This window comes from Pipistrellus hanaki, assembly GCF_964339955.1.
Source record: "Pipistrellus hanaki genome assembly, chromosome: 6".
Taxonomy (NCBI): Eukaryota; Metazoa; Chordata; class Mammalia; order Chiroptera; family Vespertilionidae; genus Pipistrellus; species Pipistrellus hanaki.
This window is the reverse complement of record NC_140508.1, coordinates 34945772-34961718: the sequence shown is the minus strand read 5'-3', so window position 1 is coordinate 34961718 and position 15947 is coordinate 34945772. Positions and strand designations below refer to the sequence as shown.

The 15947-nt window shown below is 46.5% G+C and overlaps 1 protein-coding gene across 1 annotated transcript in view; it reads right to left on the bottom strand.

The window, feature by feature from the left end:
- The window catches only part of EFCAB8 (EF-hand calcium binding domain 8), a 72139-nt gene that overhangs the window by 8439 nt on the left and 47753 nt on the right, over window positions 1-15947 (bottom strand). Inside the window, exons 17-24 of the mRNA XM_084888547.1 lie at window positions 14478-14705; window positions 12892-12962; window positions 11943-12147; window positions 10868-11083; window positions 9610-9744; window positions 5611-5832; window positions 4912-5049; window positions 574-742 (exon numbers count right to left, since the gene is read on the bottom strand). Coding sequence (XP_084744673.1) covers window positions 574-742; window positions 4912-5049; window positions 5611-5832; window positions 9610-9744; window positions 10868-11083; window positions 11943-12147; window positions 12892-12962; window positions 14478-14705 — 1384 coding nt within the window. The remainder of the gene's footprint in view (window positions 1-573; window positions 743-4911; window positions 5050-5610; window positions 5833-9609; window positions 9745-10867; window positions 11084-11942; window positions 12148-12891; window positions 12963-14477; window positions 14706-15947) is intronic.

Genomic DNA, 15947 nt, shown 5'->3' with positions numbered 1-15947 from the left:
GAAGCCAGACACAAAGGATAACCTGTCACATTGCTTCATTTATACAAAGTTCAAAACCAGACGAAACCAAGCTCTGTATTTGGAAAATAGGATAGTGGTTGCTTTTGGAGGGGTAAGTACAGAGATGATCGGGCTGGGGGGTGAGGGGAGCCCCAAAGACTGGTAATGTCCTGTTTCTTTATATAATGGAGGCTATATGGCTATAAACTTTGTGGAAATTCACCAAGATGAACCTCTAGATTTGGGCATTTTTCTGCATGTTATAATGTAAGAATTAAGTTTTTTTTTAAGAAGAGAAAGAAATATATCTTATCAGATATATGATTTGCAAAAGAAATACAAAGACAAATAATAATGTGGGTGGGTGGACAGATCGTTGATGGATGGATGGATGGACTGTCAAATGTGCAATTGAATAGATTAATATCCGGTAAAACTATTTGAACAAAGAAAGCTGCTGTGGTCGGAAACCCCCATCCCATGGATTATAGGGTTTTTTGTCAATTTATGTTCTAACAGGGAGAGGGACAGGAAGGGCCATGGGGCATGGCTGAACTTCAGCAGGGCCCATACCAATGGCATCGCCGGACAGTCTCCAAGCCTTGACGTCCCGGTCGTGGCCTGCACTAAGCACCAGCTCATAGCTGTCCACATACAGGATGTCTGCCACACTATCCAAATGGCCCTTCCAGGTCATCAGCAGCATGGGGGGAGCCAGGGAAATGGTCTGGCCATCAATGACCTACAGGAGACCGTACAGAACAATTACTTACAGCAAGACCATCGCATCGGCTCATCAGAGGGCACCCGGGACTAGACGAAACAGAGCCCTCAGGGCCAGGAGACACTCCTGCATGAATTTCTGGTGACCTTAGTTAAGTCCCCGCACTTCTCTGGCCCTCACTGCCCCTTTGGTAAAATCATAAAAAGCACTTACAGCCCTAGCTGGTTTGGCTCAGTGGATAGAGCACTGGCCTGCAGACTAAAGGGTCCCAGGCTTGATTCTGGTCAAGGGTACATGATCTGGTTGTAGCCTCAACCCCCAGAAGGGGGTGTGCAGGAGGCAGCTGATCAATGATTATGTTTTTAAGCATTTACATATTGCTATATTATTTTTAATGTTTTTATTAATTTGAGAGAAAGGAAGAGGGAGAGAGAGAGGAATAGACATAATTGTTGAGAATCATTGATCGGCTGCCTCCTGCATGCCCCATGACTGGGGATCAAGCCCACACCCTGGGCATGTGCTCTGACCGGGAATCAAACCCTGACCACTGAGCAACACTGGCCAGGCATATTACTATATTACTTACCAATGCTCTCCCTATAGATTATTCCATTTGAACACAACAACCTTATGGGATGTGTATGAGTCTCACCATTCCACAAAGAAGAGAAGTGAGTCAGAAATGTTCAGTAACCAGCCCAAGCCACATGCCAAGATAGTGATGGGGTTATTCCAGGTCTTCTGAAGTATTTACTTGGGCATTGGTAGTAGAATAGGGTGAATAGGGGATGGCATATCATATTATAGTATGAAAAAAATAAACTGTTCTTTACAGGGAAATTAGTGAAAATATCCAAGGCCATTGTAAAAACAAAAACAAAAACAAACAACAACAAAAAGATTAATTAAGGGGGCCCAGCAGGAGTGGCTCAGTGGTTGAACATCAATCCAGGAACCAAGAGGTCACTGGTCTGATTCCCAGTTAGGGCACATGCCCACGTTGCAGGCTCAATCCCTAGTAGGGGGTGTGCAGGAGGCAGCCAATCAATAATTCTCTCTCATCATTGATGTTCCAATCTCTCTCTCCCTTCCTCTCTGAAATCAATTTAAATATATTTTTAAAGTATTAAAATATGTAATACTTTCAACAATAAAGATTTAAAAAGAAAACACCTAAAAAGGAGAAATAATTATAATAATCTGAGCAATAAAGATTTACTAAATTTGAAAAAAATAAATAAAATATAAAAGAAAAAGAAAATACCATTATAACAACTTTACGCTATTTAAAAAAAGATTAATGAAGGGGAACATATTTTACCATATTCAAGTATATTAAGTCACAATAGTACAAACTTTAAACAAAACAATGGAAGACAATAGAGAGCTCACAAACCAACCCAAATAAAACTTTGGGATATGATAAAAGTGGCAGGAAAGCTGTGGTAATACAGAGCAGGACCCAGTAGGCTATGCTGGAATACCTGATGAACTCCTAAGGGAAACTTAAATTATTGTCATATATCTTACAACTTAATGAACTGTAAATGGGTCAAAGAATTATTTTCAATGAAACCATAAAACATCTAAAAGAAACTATGCGTGACTATTTATCTTACCTCTGAATAAGCTTAAAAGAGAAAATAAGTCTGGAGATTCAAATTTGGAGTCACTAGCAAATCAATACCTTCAAAAATAAAATTAAAAGGCAAATGACAAATTGGGAGAAATATTTGCAATATATGTGACAGACGATGAGTTAATACCTTTTAATATATTTTAAAATAAGTATATGTCATTTACAAAAAGATGGTTACCACAACTGAAAAATGGGCAAAGGACATGAAGAGGTAATTCACAAAATTATACATGGTCAATAAAATAAGGAAAGGTGTCAACATCATTAACAAGCAAAGTTATCTTTATTAAAATCAAAAGAAATCATTTGTATCTAAAAATCAGCCAAAAGTGTTTGGTTTGTGTGGGTTTTTGTGGGTTTTTGTTTTGGTTTTTTTTCACTTCAAACATTTATTTATGTATTGAATGCCTTCTCTAAGCAAGGCACTCTGATTGACCCATCAGTCCTACACTCGGATGAATACCACCAATACCTTACGGTGTGAAAGATAAAGCAAAACAAGCTAGTAAAGTGCAAAATAGTATAAACTTTCTGGAATGCAGTTTGGCAGTATCCACTAAAGGCCTTAGAAAGGTTGATGTTCTTTTTTTCTATTTAATGCTTTTTTTTTTCCAGTTTTCAATACATTCAATATCATTTTGTATTAGTTTCAAGTGTACAGCTTAGTGGTTAGACAATCATACACTTTATAAAGTTTTCTCCCTGGTATTTCCGGTACCCAACTGGCACCATACATAGTAATTACAATATTATTGACGATAGTTCCGATGCTGTAGACATCCCTGTGACTATTTTGTAATAACCGATCTGTGTTTCTCTGTATCTTCACCTTTCTCACCCGGTCCTCCAACCCCTCTCCCCTCTGGCAACCACCATTCCCTTCTCGGTAACTATGAGTCTGCTGCTATCTTGTTTGTTCACTTATTTATATTATTCTTTAAATTTCATATAAGTGAAATCAAATGGTATTTTTTTTTATTTATAATATATTTTATTGATTTTGTACAGAGAGGAAGGGAGAGAGATAGAGAGTTAGAAACATCGATGAGAGAGAGTCATCGATCAGCTGCCTCTTGCACACCCCCTACTGGGGATATGCCCGCAACCAAGGTACATGCCCTTGACCGGAATCGAACCCGGGACCCTTCAGTCCCCAAGTCGACGCTCTATCCATTGAGCCAAACCGGTCTCGGCTCAAATGGTATTTTGTCTTTCTCTGACTGGCTTATTTCACTTAGCATAATACTCTCTAGGCCCCTCCATGCTGTCACAAAAGGTAAAATTTTATTCTTTTTGTATTTCCAAAGTGGAATCACTGGGCCATAGGCAGTTCCATTTAAAATTTATATTCTTCTGCATACTATCTCCTTGGAATACATTACCAGATGTGAAGATAAACAGCTACAAACAAATAAAAAAGATTCATGAAAAAAAAATTTTTTGCTCTATAATTTTATACTATTAAAAACATTTTTATTAAAATATAATTCACATACAATTTACTCGTTTACAGTGCTCACTTCGATGGTTTTTAGTATATTCACAGAGTTTGCCACCACCATCACAATCAAATTTAGACCATTTCATCACCCATAGTTTGTATAAATGGAATCATATAGTATGTGACTGGCTTCCTTCACTTAACATGTCTACAAGGTTCCTCATGTTGTAACATGCATTGGTACTTCCTTCCTTTTTCCTGGAGTGCTGCCCCAGTGCCCCGCCCCCATGGCGCACACGCAGGGCCGTGGAAAATCCGGCAGAAACCACACACAGCAGCCACCGGTCCTGCCCCCACTGCCCTGCCCCCGCTGTGCATGCCACCATCTTGTGACAGCGTTATGTTGTGAGGGTAAATTTGCATATTACCTCTTTATTATATAGGATACTAGCAAATACATGTAAACCATTTATTTCCAATACCAGATATTATTCTGTACAGTATATATACCACAATGTATTTTTCCAATCTACATTGATGGGCATTTGGGTTATTTCAAATGTGAAGTTATTACAAATAGTAATCCTATCAACAGTCTTATTCATATTTCTTAGAGCATCGATTTCGCTTGGTTGTAAACCTAGGAGTAGAATTGCTGAGTTATGGAATAGGCACATCCAGCTTTAGTAGCTATAGTTCTCCAAAGTGATTTTACCAATGTACATTCCTACCAGCAGTAGAAATTCCAGTTGACCTGTATCCTTGCCAACATTTGGTATTGCCTGTCTTTTTATTGATAGTTTTAGTCATTCTAGTGGGTGTGCAATAGTATCACATTGTGGCTTTAATTTGCATTTTCCTGATAATGAAAAGGTGCTCAACTTCATTAGTCACCAGAGAAATACTGATTTTTGAACTATATAAATGTATTCCCTGCTCAAGAAAATACATAAATATTTTTATTATTTTTAAAAAGAATGCATGATTGCCCAATGTGTCCAAACCAACCAGACAACCTGGAACAGGAAACAGGAGAGACTCAGAATCTCAGTGCAAGCATCGTGGCCCAGCCATTTAGTAGAGCGTATCCAATACTCTTCCTACCTCCTTCTGGTCCGAGGGGGTGTTGAATTGGATGTTGGACTGGATCAGTTTAGGAATTAAGAACTGGAACTTGTTTATTGCACTGGGTTGAGGTGACTGTCCCTCAGTGACTGTGCAGTATTCATCGATGTCCCAGACCTGGGCACGAAATGTGAATTAGTGGCCCAGAACCACTTCCCTTTAGCACAAGCTCACTCTGGACCCCTCCCAGACCACTGCTCCTCACTTTAGCGGGGCGGCTCTTATTCACACCTCTAAGATAACCAGATGGTCAGACCCAGAAGGGGCCCAGGGAATCTTCTAGGTCAGACCCCTCACTAGCATGCAGAGAGGGTGGCCCCAGGACAAGACCCTCTTGCCTTGTGTCTCACCACAAAGCATGAAACCCGTCCCTGAAACAACTGGCCTCAGGTAAGAGCATGGCTGAGGGTGAGCGGGCTTTAGGGAGACAAGGACGGCACAGGATTCACTGGGGAAGGCTTTCTTGGAGGGGCCTTTTGAACCAAACCCTCAGTCATTTCCCGGGACGCACCAGCGCAGGAGAGGACTTCTAAGGTAGCCCATCCTATTATTGCCCATTATTTCACAAATGAAAACATACCCTGAGGGAGTAGGGACTAGGCTAGGGCCACCTGTGACAAAGAGGGGGCTAGCATTTGGCTGGCATCAGCCTCTCAGTCTCAGTGCCACCTTCCTCACCTTGATGAACCCTTTACTATCCCCTGTGACAAGAATGCAGTCATTTTCGTCAGTGGCCATGGCACCCACGATCACGTCTCCTTGGTCTTCGGAGTCCACGCGGAACTTCCCCAGCAGGCCTCCGTACCCATAGATGGACCAGGCGTAGATGTAGCCGTCAATGCAGCTGCTCAGCAGGGCGGCCGTCTGTGGCAGGCGAGGCCTGCTTTGCAGGAAGATTATCTGTGCGAGAGAGGCGGGCCTGCTCAGCTGGTCGCTGTCACACGGTGCTGAGGGGCCCGCCTGGCAGGTCACCACACTGAACTGGCCCCCAATAAACTAGATGCCCCGTGAGAATGGTGATGAGGCACCACACTTCCTACCTCACTGGTAACCAGGAACATTTTGCCGAGCTATGAGCTCCTAGATGGCAAGGGGTTGTGTCTGTTTTTGTTCATGACTTTATCCTCAGCAACTAAGATGATGGAATAGATGCTGAATTGTCCTAAGGCTCAAACAAGATTTTCTAAGACCTGTAACTCAACCCAGAGCTCTTCGGAGGATGAGTTCATTCCCTTTCATATATATCACTACCGTGAAACATTTCTATTTTCCAGCCAATTGCCAAAAAAGCGTTTTGACCAAATTCTTCTTCAGGTCTTATTTGGATCATGCCCTTTGCTAATTCCCCCTTGTGCTCACTTTCGCTTACACGCTCACCCCTGTGGCTTACGTGAGGGCCACCTTGCAGAGTTACTCTGTACGAGGAGCATGTGAAGAGAGCTGTTCGCCCGGGACCCGCCTCGCACGAGGCAGAGAGAGCACAGTTAGGGATACAACATAAGTCAGGCCAGGCGAGGGCAACTGGAGGCTTCGCGACTCAGACTAAGTCAGAAATTACAGTGGTGGCTTGTGGGTTCCCACAACATGCCTTCAACAACAACACTAGAAATCTCATTTATTCTCATCCTGGGGTCCAAGACAAAATGCCCAGCCTGCAGGTGCCCGGGTCACAGAACCAGGAGCTCCTACACCAAAGGAAAAGGCAAGCATTTCCCCATCTTTGCAAGTGTACTTGTGCACTGCACAAAACGTGGACAGCACAGGTCGATGAGGAAAGATTAAATCGCCCACAGGATCCCAATAACCAGAAATAATCACACTACGATTTTAATGCATTTCCTTCAGCTTTTTTCTAATTGCATTGTCTATTAAGGCTTTCATAATATCTCTTTAAAATGTAAAACATCCATGCAAGAACAGAAAAATATGCCAATGGAAAAACAGAGAGGGTTAGAAATAGATTATAGAAGATTATCATATATAATAATGATAGAATTTCAAGATAGTAGAGAAAAAATAAACTATTCAACAAATGGTATTTTGTTGAATAGTTTATTTTTTATATTTATATAAAAAATAAACTATTCAACTATAATTATATTTTATAATTAACTGGCTACCAATTTAGAAAAAAAAAATCACACCATACACAAAGTTACTTAGATGAAAAAAAAAAGCTGACTAAAAATATATAAAATCATAAATGTCTAGAAGAGGCAATGGTAAGATCTGTACACATATAATACCTTAATAAAAAAAATAAATGTCTAGAAGAAAATACAAGTCCAGCCGGCATGGCTCAGTACTTAAGCATCAACCTATGAACCAGGAGGTCCCAGTTCAGTTCCCGGTCAGGGCACATGCCCGGGTTTCGGGCTTGAGTGCAGGAAGCAGCTGATCAGTTATTCTCTCTCATCATTGATGTTTCTCTCTCTCCTTCTCCCTTCAACAAAAATACATACATATATATATATATATATATATATATATATATATATATATATATGTGTGTGTGTGTGTGTGTGTGTGTGTGTGTGTGTGTGTGTGTGTGTTTATATATAAATATATATATAAATGTTTATCAATAAATATATATATGTTTATCAATAAAAATATATTTTAAAAGAAAATATAACAAATTTTTCTGTGACCCTAAGCCTCAGTGTGATACCACAAAGGCAGATGAGGTGAAAATATTTTTAATGCACAAGCAGGCAAAGGATTAATTTCTAGAGCATATAAAGAGACCAAGAACTTAATAAAAAGAATTTTAAAAGTAGATGAATAGACATTTATTTCATTAAAGAAATACAAATATATGACAAATATACAGAAAGCTCAATATCACAAATAATCAAATAAATAACCCTCCAAAATGCCGTTTTCCACTCACCAGACTAGCAGAAATGAAAGGCTAATGGCCACCTCCTCTGTGAAGCCACCCCTGACCACCCTATTAAGACAGCAGTGTCCTCTTCACCTCCTATGCCATTCTCCCTGCCTTCTTCCCAGTGTTCTTGTTCCCTGCTGTGCTGGCTCTGCCCTGTGGCCTATCACTTATTTTACTCACTGAACTATTGTAAAATGTCAGCTCCATTAGGGCAGGGGTTCTTGTCCCTCACTGCTGCCCCGACGCCCAGTGCCTGGCACGTGGTACGTGCTCAGTGGGTAACTGTCTGTGCCCCGACAGAACTCAGTCACTGACCCACAAGGTGGGTCCTCTCCCTCAGTCAGAGTCACGGATTGAAAGGACTGGGGTCTGTTGGCAATTCTGCTCCCAGGAATCCATGCTTTCAATATATTCCCGTACATGCACAGAAACGCATATATGAGGGTGTCCGGTGCAGTGCTGCACGTAAGAGTTCCATGCGGGAACTAAGCTGCCAGTCTGTCAGTGGAAGGCTGGCTTCATTGTTTATGATACATTCAGCCTATGGGGCACTATGGCAGGGATTAAATGGCATAAGTCAAAGAATAAGCTGAATCTAAATTACTGCTATAAAGACATATCCATGGTATATAGTTAATTTTTTTAAAAACAGTAAATGGCCCAGACAGCATGACTCAGAGGTTGAGTGTCAACCTTTGAACCAGGAGATCACGGTTTGATTCTTGGATCTCCCATCAGGGCACATGTCTGAGTTGTGGGCTCAATCCCAGTAGGGGCAGGGGGGTTGCTGGAGGCAGCCAATCAATGAGCTGGAAGACAGAGAAAGCAGCCCAGGTCCCTGTCCTTCCTTTCTGAAATCAATACAAATATCTTTTTTTTTTTAAACTGCAAATGGCAGGACTATAATTCAGCTATAATCTAGCTATAATTTTACCTCCTTGGGCTAAAAATAAAAGGCTAAGGCTAAACCAATCCATTATCAGTGACGGCGACCATTACTTTTGGGATGGAATGGGGGAGGGGGGAGGCAGAAAGGATACATCGGGGACCTTTACTTTTCACTTTATGCACACTTCTTTTTCGCTTTTTACCAAAACAAAACCTTTAAAGGAGAGGAAAGCAGGTTCAGGACCCGGCGGAGAGAATGTGTGGAGGCGCGCCAGTCTCCACTCTTGCGCTCAGGACCCAGCTCTGCAGGCCCGGCTCCCCTGCTGGAGGCCCTGGTCCCCTGGGGGAGGAGGCAGCCCTGCCTTTCCTAACACAGCTATGACTCTGGTCTTCACTGGCTCATCGCAGGCATTTAGGAAACCCATACGGTCTCTTAATGACCCCGGCTTTGCAGAGGAAAGCTGGAAGGGGCCTTCGATGACAGCACAGTGGGGGGTGATCAGAGCCCGAAAGGGGAGAGGCACAGGAGGAAAGGAGAACGGATACGACCCAATCCCCCTCACGTGTCATACGGAGCACCTCACCGGAGCACAGGAGGGCATTTAAAGTGGATTCTGGAAATGCTCCTTTTCCTCCCTCCCAGGCCAGCACCCCCAACCAGGAGGGGGACACTGTTCACCTTCCTAGACAAACCCCCACACCCCATACCATGGAGCTTCCCCCCAGACACAGCAGTCCTGAACCCAAATCCTGAGCAGTACCGTCGTCTCCACCACACCTCTCCTGACCCTGGGGAGAACCAGGCTGGGCCCCCGATCCCCCACGGGCACTGTATTTCCCAACCCCACCCCACTGTCCACCCCGGGTCACACCCCAGACCCGGCCTGGGCATGGCCAACCTTCTCCACCGACGCATTGGACTGCTGGAACTCCCTCTTCTGCAGTTCCGCTTTCGTCCTTTCCTTCTCCTGGAGGAGTGACTGTCTCTGGTAGTACATTTTTAAGAGTCTGAGGCTGCCAACACTGCGTTGTTTCTGGGGGGGAAAATGAAAATGGGCCTCCCGGGTCATCATAAGGGGGTCTCTCTGGCTAATGGGGAACAGAGACGAGGCAGGTGCTGAAGGAGCGGTCCCCAGCCCCACGCAGTAGAGGCACCGCCCTGTGAAAGGCACAGCTGGGATCTCACAGGCCCTGAGCCCACGGGCGTTGAGTTTGCCCTGGGGGAAGGCCCTCCCTTTGCCCCGGAAGAGATACCCTGGCTAAAGGTCAGAATAAAGCAGTGTCTGCAGGCCGTTGTTCGAGGGGATTTGAAGATGGTGATGGTATCAGGGCCTTGTGGTGTTATCCAGGGGCTGCCCCTTACAGCAGAACTGACCCCGGGGGGTCATATGGGATCCGGTTCTAGGCTACCTGGTGCCTGACAGGGACTGTGTGCCTCCGTTCCCAGGAGTCAGACGTCAGTGGCTAAAACTATCTGACTGGCTTCCAAGCCCCGTTCAAGAGATTACTGTCTCCACTGCAGGGTCTGAGGCCAAACCACCCCGGCGAGTAGGGAGAGGGCAGCCCCCTGGCTCTTTCTTCCTACTCTGCCCCCCCACACTCCACCACTCCAATAGGACCTTCAGTGAAATCTGGAAGGGTTGATTCTAGGACAGACACCAGGGCTCAGAGGAGGAGGGAAGTGGTTTGCACCTAGGAGTCTGGTCTCCAGGGAGCTAAGGCTTGTTGGCGAGGTAGGGGAGCCTTTATGGCTCATCCCTGCTGGGGCAATAGGAGCTGGAAGACAGAGAAAGCAGCCCAGGATCTAACCTCCAGCTGCAGGTTCTCTGGTTGTCTTGCCTCCAGGTCCTGCCCCTGAGCTTGCAGACATCAGGTCTAGTATTAGCCGCTCTCTGGGAAGGGACGATGGCCAGGCACGAGGCAACAGAGTGGGTTAGATACCATGGGCATAATCAGGGAGGTGTCTGCCCAATCCAGCACACTCAAGAAAAGTGTGTTAACGGACCTAAAGGCATTCTGGGTAAAGTGCCTCCTAATAAGGAATCATACATGCAGGAGGCAAGCTGAGGTGTCTAGAGGTGTCTGTGAGGTCCGAAAGGCTGGCGACCACTGGTCTAGAGAGTAAGGGAGGGTGCCCGGGTCAGTTCTTGCTCCCACCTGCAGGAGCACAGGCTCCTCTTCTGGCTCCTTGATCTTGGGGTGTCTCATCACAGGGGGTGCTGACATCAGGTTCCGCCTCGGTTTGGTGTTGGCCACAGCCTTGGTGCTGTGGTCCAGAGAATACACGCTGGATTTGTGTGCCCACCTTGGCTCCTCCACACAGGGGTCGCTGCTCCTGCAGCCCTCGATCACGCTCCCATCCTCCCTTTCCACCTGTGCCAGAGAGAGAGAGCAGCCCCCGGGGCTGGGCAATGTCCCAGAAGGAAATGCAGGGTCTCCCAGTCTAACACCAACAGCACAGGGCTCTCCAGGTGCCCAGAGCATGCTTCCCAGAAACTGAGCACCCTTAGAGGCATCAACCCAGCACGGGCCAACCTGTCCCTGGGCCAACCGCTAATGCCCCGAGTACCCATAGGCAGGAGACTGCTGCTGCGAGGAACTCAGTCTTCCCATCTCTAAAATGGACAGTGGTTTCCAAATATTTTTTTTAGGATGTTTTTCATCTTAAGGGAAAAGCTCCAAAGTATAAAATAGACAGAAAGCTGGGAGAAGCCTCTTCAATAGCTTCCAAGCATCTTTCCCCAACGTGTTCCAAAAGCTACTGCATGAGGTGACCCCAAAGGCCCTTCCAGCTTTAAAGTGCAAAGATACGGCAATTCAGAGACTGTGTGGGTTTCCTAAGGCCTTGCCATGAGCTCGGTGAGCCCAGAGTGGTCATGTGTTCTAGAGACATGTAAGATGTGAGCCATCTTTCAGGACAGAGTAATCTATGGAGAGAACACGTTACCCCAAGGCTCTGGAGGGAAACTGCCTGGGTTTGACCCATCACTTCTGGCTGTGTGACCTTGGGCAAGATGCATAACCTCTGTGTGCCTTAGTTTCCTCATTTGTCGAATGAGGTTAAGTATAGAAACTACTACCTACCTAGCTCCCAACCTCCTGCAGAACAAGTCACCACCATCCTCTCTACTTCCCAGGAGGCTCCCTCTTACCCTCCTTCCCCGGGTCCAGTGCGATGCTGGCCCACAGCTCAGAGAAAGAGGAGAGAACAGTGTGTTCCTATTGGCCATACCCTCTGAAGCAGCAAGGGCAAGGGGCTCTGAGAGGCGTTGAATTTGAGGATGGGCTTGAGCATGTTGACGTTCCAGAAGAGGATGTCCCCGTTGTAGGAGGAGGTCCCGATGAACTGGTTCTGGTACTTGGACACGCTCAGGATGTCCTCGGTGTGGAAGGTCTCCCAGTGGTCGCACAAGATCACCGGCTTGGCCTTGTGGAACCTGCACACATGGCCAGAGGTAGGGGGGCTGAGAGCTCAGCCTTCATGCTCCATTGCAGGAGCATGGACTCAGGGGAGGGCGCATGGGGTCGGGACAGGGCTGACGCTCTGCCCTGCTGACCTCATTTACTAAGCACCCATCATGCACCTACTGTCAAGGCCCTGTCCGAGGGCTTCACGTAAACTAATCTTACAATTTGCACCACTCAGGCACCTGAGTAAGGACTCAGGTTTAGAGAAGAGGAAACCACTGCCCTGAAAAGGCCCTCTGAGGAGGGAGGGGTCTTGCACGTATGTTTCTCCCCTCTGCCCAGAATGTTCCTCCTATCCCGAGCGCTTAGCTGCTTCAGTAAGACCCCTCTGCTCACTCCTCAGAGCCCACTCCCCTACCCATAAAATCCTCAGGTGAGCTTTTTCTGACCACCCCTCAGGCTAAATCATATTTCTGTCTCCTTCCCATAGAAACCTCTATCAATAGAATGTAGCGTTCCAAATGAAGTTATTTGATCAGCTCAACCCCATAGAGGCTCCAGCAAGATGGAGAATCTATCGTTCTTGTTTATACCCATCCCAGCACCTACCGCAAAGCGGAGAGCCCGTCACCTCAGGGAGTGGTGAACGAACGGGTGGATGAGCAGGTGAAGCCGTGGACGTTACCCACCGCTAACGGCCTGCTGGTGTTCGAACTGCCTGCAAAGCCGGGCATGGAGGAGCCCACCTGCCCACACGCACCCTTGCTACTCACTTGTAAGAAGTGATTCTCTTATTCCACCCGCTCACGTAGAACACTTTATTCATATGGATAATCCCACTAATCTGTGGAAGGGGAAAGAAAACAGAACCCGAAGGTAACTCAGTGAAAACAGTTCTGGGCCTGAAATGTCGTCCTGATCACACCAAGCAACAAGCCAACATCCCCGCGTGAGGAGAATTCTCTAGAGGGGACACCACCACATTTTTCTCAAGGTTTCCTCTCATCCCATCAGCTGACGGACTTGGAGGAAGCAAATCGGGTGGGTATCCGTGTCCCCTTTCTAGGGGATGACTGAAAACAGACAAGGGACTTGGCTAAGGTCAAATGACCCAGTGATAAGACCTGGACTGGTACTCAACCCTTGGCTTCGTGACCATGTGCTCCTTCTGACCTGGTTAGAGGACTGTGCCATAGGCGTTAGGAATGGCCTCAAGTCCCAAAGTGGGACTGCTGGCTTTGGCGTGATGCCACACCCACAAACTGTCTCTGTAACTCTGCCAGGCATTTCTCAAATAGAATCAAGCATGGGTGGCTCTGGATCACCTGCCGCCACTGCTAGGATCCCAAGCTCTCGTACGCATGTACATACATGGGGTAAGAAATTCTAACAAACTGCCGAAACCGGTTTGGCTCAGCGGTAGAGCGTCGGCCTGCGGACTGAAAGGTCCTGGGTTTGATTCCGGTCAAGGGGCATGTACATTGGTTGCGGGCACATCCCCGGTGGGGGGCGTGCAAGAGGCAGCTGGTCGATGTTTCTCTCTCATCGATGTTTCTAACTCTCTGTCCCTCTCCCTTCCTCTCTCTGAAAAATCAATAAAATTAAAAAAAGAAAAAAAAAAGAAAAAAAGAAATTCTAACAAACTAAAAGCCAGCGTGGCGAACATTTGTAGAACACTTAAGAACAGGGGCTAGCCGAAGCCGGTTTGGCTAGTGGTAGAGCGTTGGTCTGCGGACTGAAAGGTCCCAGGTTCGATTCCGGTCAAGGGCATGTATTGTACATTGGTTGCGGGCACATCTCCGGTAGGGGGTGTACAAGAGGCAGCTGGTCGATGTTTCTCTCTCATCGATGTTTCTAGCTCTCTATCTCTCTCTCCCTTCCTCTCTGTAAAAAATCAATAAAATAAATATTTTTTAAATTAAAAAATAAATAAATAAATTCCAACCATAGATTACTATATCTTTAAAAAAAAAAAAAAAAAAAAAAAAAAAAAAAAAAGAACAGGGGCTATCTGGGGGAGATAATCAACCGAAGGACTTGTATACATGCATTTAAGTACAACCAATGGACACAAAACTCTGGGGAGGGAGGGTATGTATGGGAGTGGGGGGGCAATGTTAAAATATGTACACAGATAATAATTTAATTTAAAAAATGTAAAAAAAAAAAAAAAAGAACAGGGGCTATTGCCTTGTCTTCGCCTTCCTCCTGAGGACACAGAGGCTCAGGGAGGCGTGAAGCCGCACAGTCCCCGTGGACAGCCCTCAGGGGGGCATATGAAATAGGGGCCCCAGAGCCACGGGAGTTGTGCTTAGCTTCTCAAGAGGCCCTCTGACCCCATCCGATGGACCAGACTGACCTCCACCTTGTCGGGGTTGGGGAAGGTGAGCAGGCATTCGCCAGTGCCGTAGTTCCACATCTTTATGGTGCCGTCACGCGACCCCGTGAGCAGGCACCGCTCGGGCTCATCCAGGGCCATGGCAGTCAGCTCCACTTGCTGGTCGCGGCTCACCAAGAACTCTATCGTCCTCTTGCCTGTGATGATCTCCCACACACTCACCACGCCGGTCACACTGCCGCTCACCACCTGCGGGGAGCACACCGTCAGGGGCTCCCGCAAGGGCCAGTGTCACAGCGAGGCCTCGCCCAGCCCCCCACCACACACACTGAGAATGAAAAGACAGGCATTCGCGGACCCCGGCTGCCAGATCACCCCCTCTGGAAAACAGGCCTTCCTCGGGGCAGTGCAGCCTGGCATAGCTCCTGAGAAGGAGCCAGTTTGGTGAAATTCCCTTGAACTCAGAAATGGCGTTTATCAGAATCTATCCAGAGAAAACAACCTCTAATTCAGGGGGGATAAAACAAAAAACTTTTACTGAAGGGTCATTAATGTCGGGGGTGGCACAGGAAATACAGTGACTGGCCCATACGAAGGAAGTGCAGAGCGTAGAAGATGGTCACTCCACTCAGTGCAGCCTTTTGCTGCCATGGCAAGCATTCCAGTGCAACGGGAGCCGGGAGCCTATTTGAGAACAGCCCTCCTGCTGAGGACGCCCAGAAAAGCTGGGGTTGGGGGCTATAACTGTGGCAAAGCACTGAGGAGCCCAAAGTATGCAGGATGGTGGTGCCAGGAGCCAAGGTGAGAGGGAAATGCTGAGAGGCGAGCTCTGTGGCACATACAGCCTTCCCTGCCCAGAACCCAGGCCAGAAAGGGGGGCCAAGTAGAAACTTGGGGTCCTTTCTATCCCTACACCTCAGAAACCATGTGCCCAGTTACCCTGACCTGCCCAGAGGTCTCTACTTAGGACCAGGTGCTGCCCGCGGCCTGAGTCTCCCTCCCTTCCCTGAGTGGACAAAGTTGAACTAGGGCAGTGGTGGGCACACTGCGGCTCTCGAGCCACATGTGGCTTTTTGGCCCCTTGAGTGTGGCTCTTCCACAAAATACCACAGCCTGGCAGAGTCTATTTTGAAGAAGTGGTGTTAGAAAAAGTTTAAGTTTAAAATTCTTGGCTCTCAAAAGAAATTTCAATCGTTGTACTGTTGATGTTTGGCTCTGTTGGATAATGAGTTTGCCGACCACTGAACTAGGGCTTCCCTAGAAAATGATGCCCAGGCTGAAACCGGTTTGGCTCAGTGGATAGAGCAGTCAGCCTACAGACTGAAAGGTCCCAGGTTCAATTCCAGTCAAGGGCATGTACCTTGGTTGCAGGCACATCTCCAGTGAGGGGTGTGCAAGAGGCAGCTGATCAATGATTCTCTCTCATCGATGTTTCTAACTCTCTATCCCTCTCTCTTCCTCTCTGTAAAAAAATCAATAAAATATATTTTA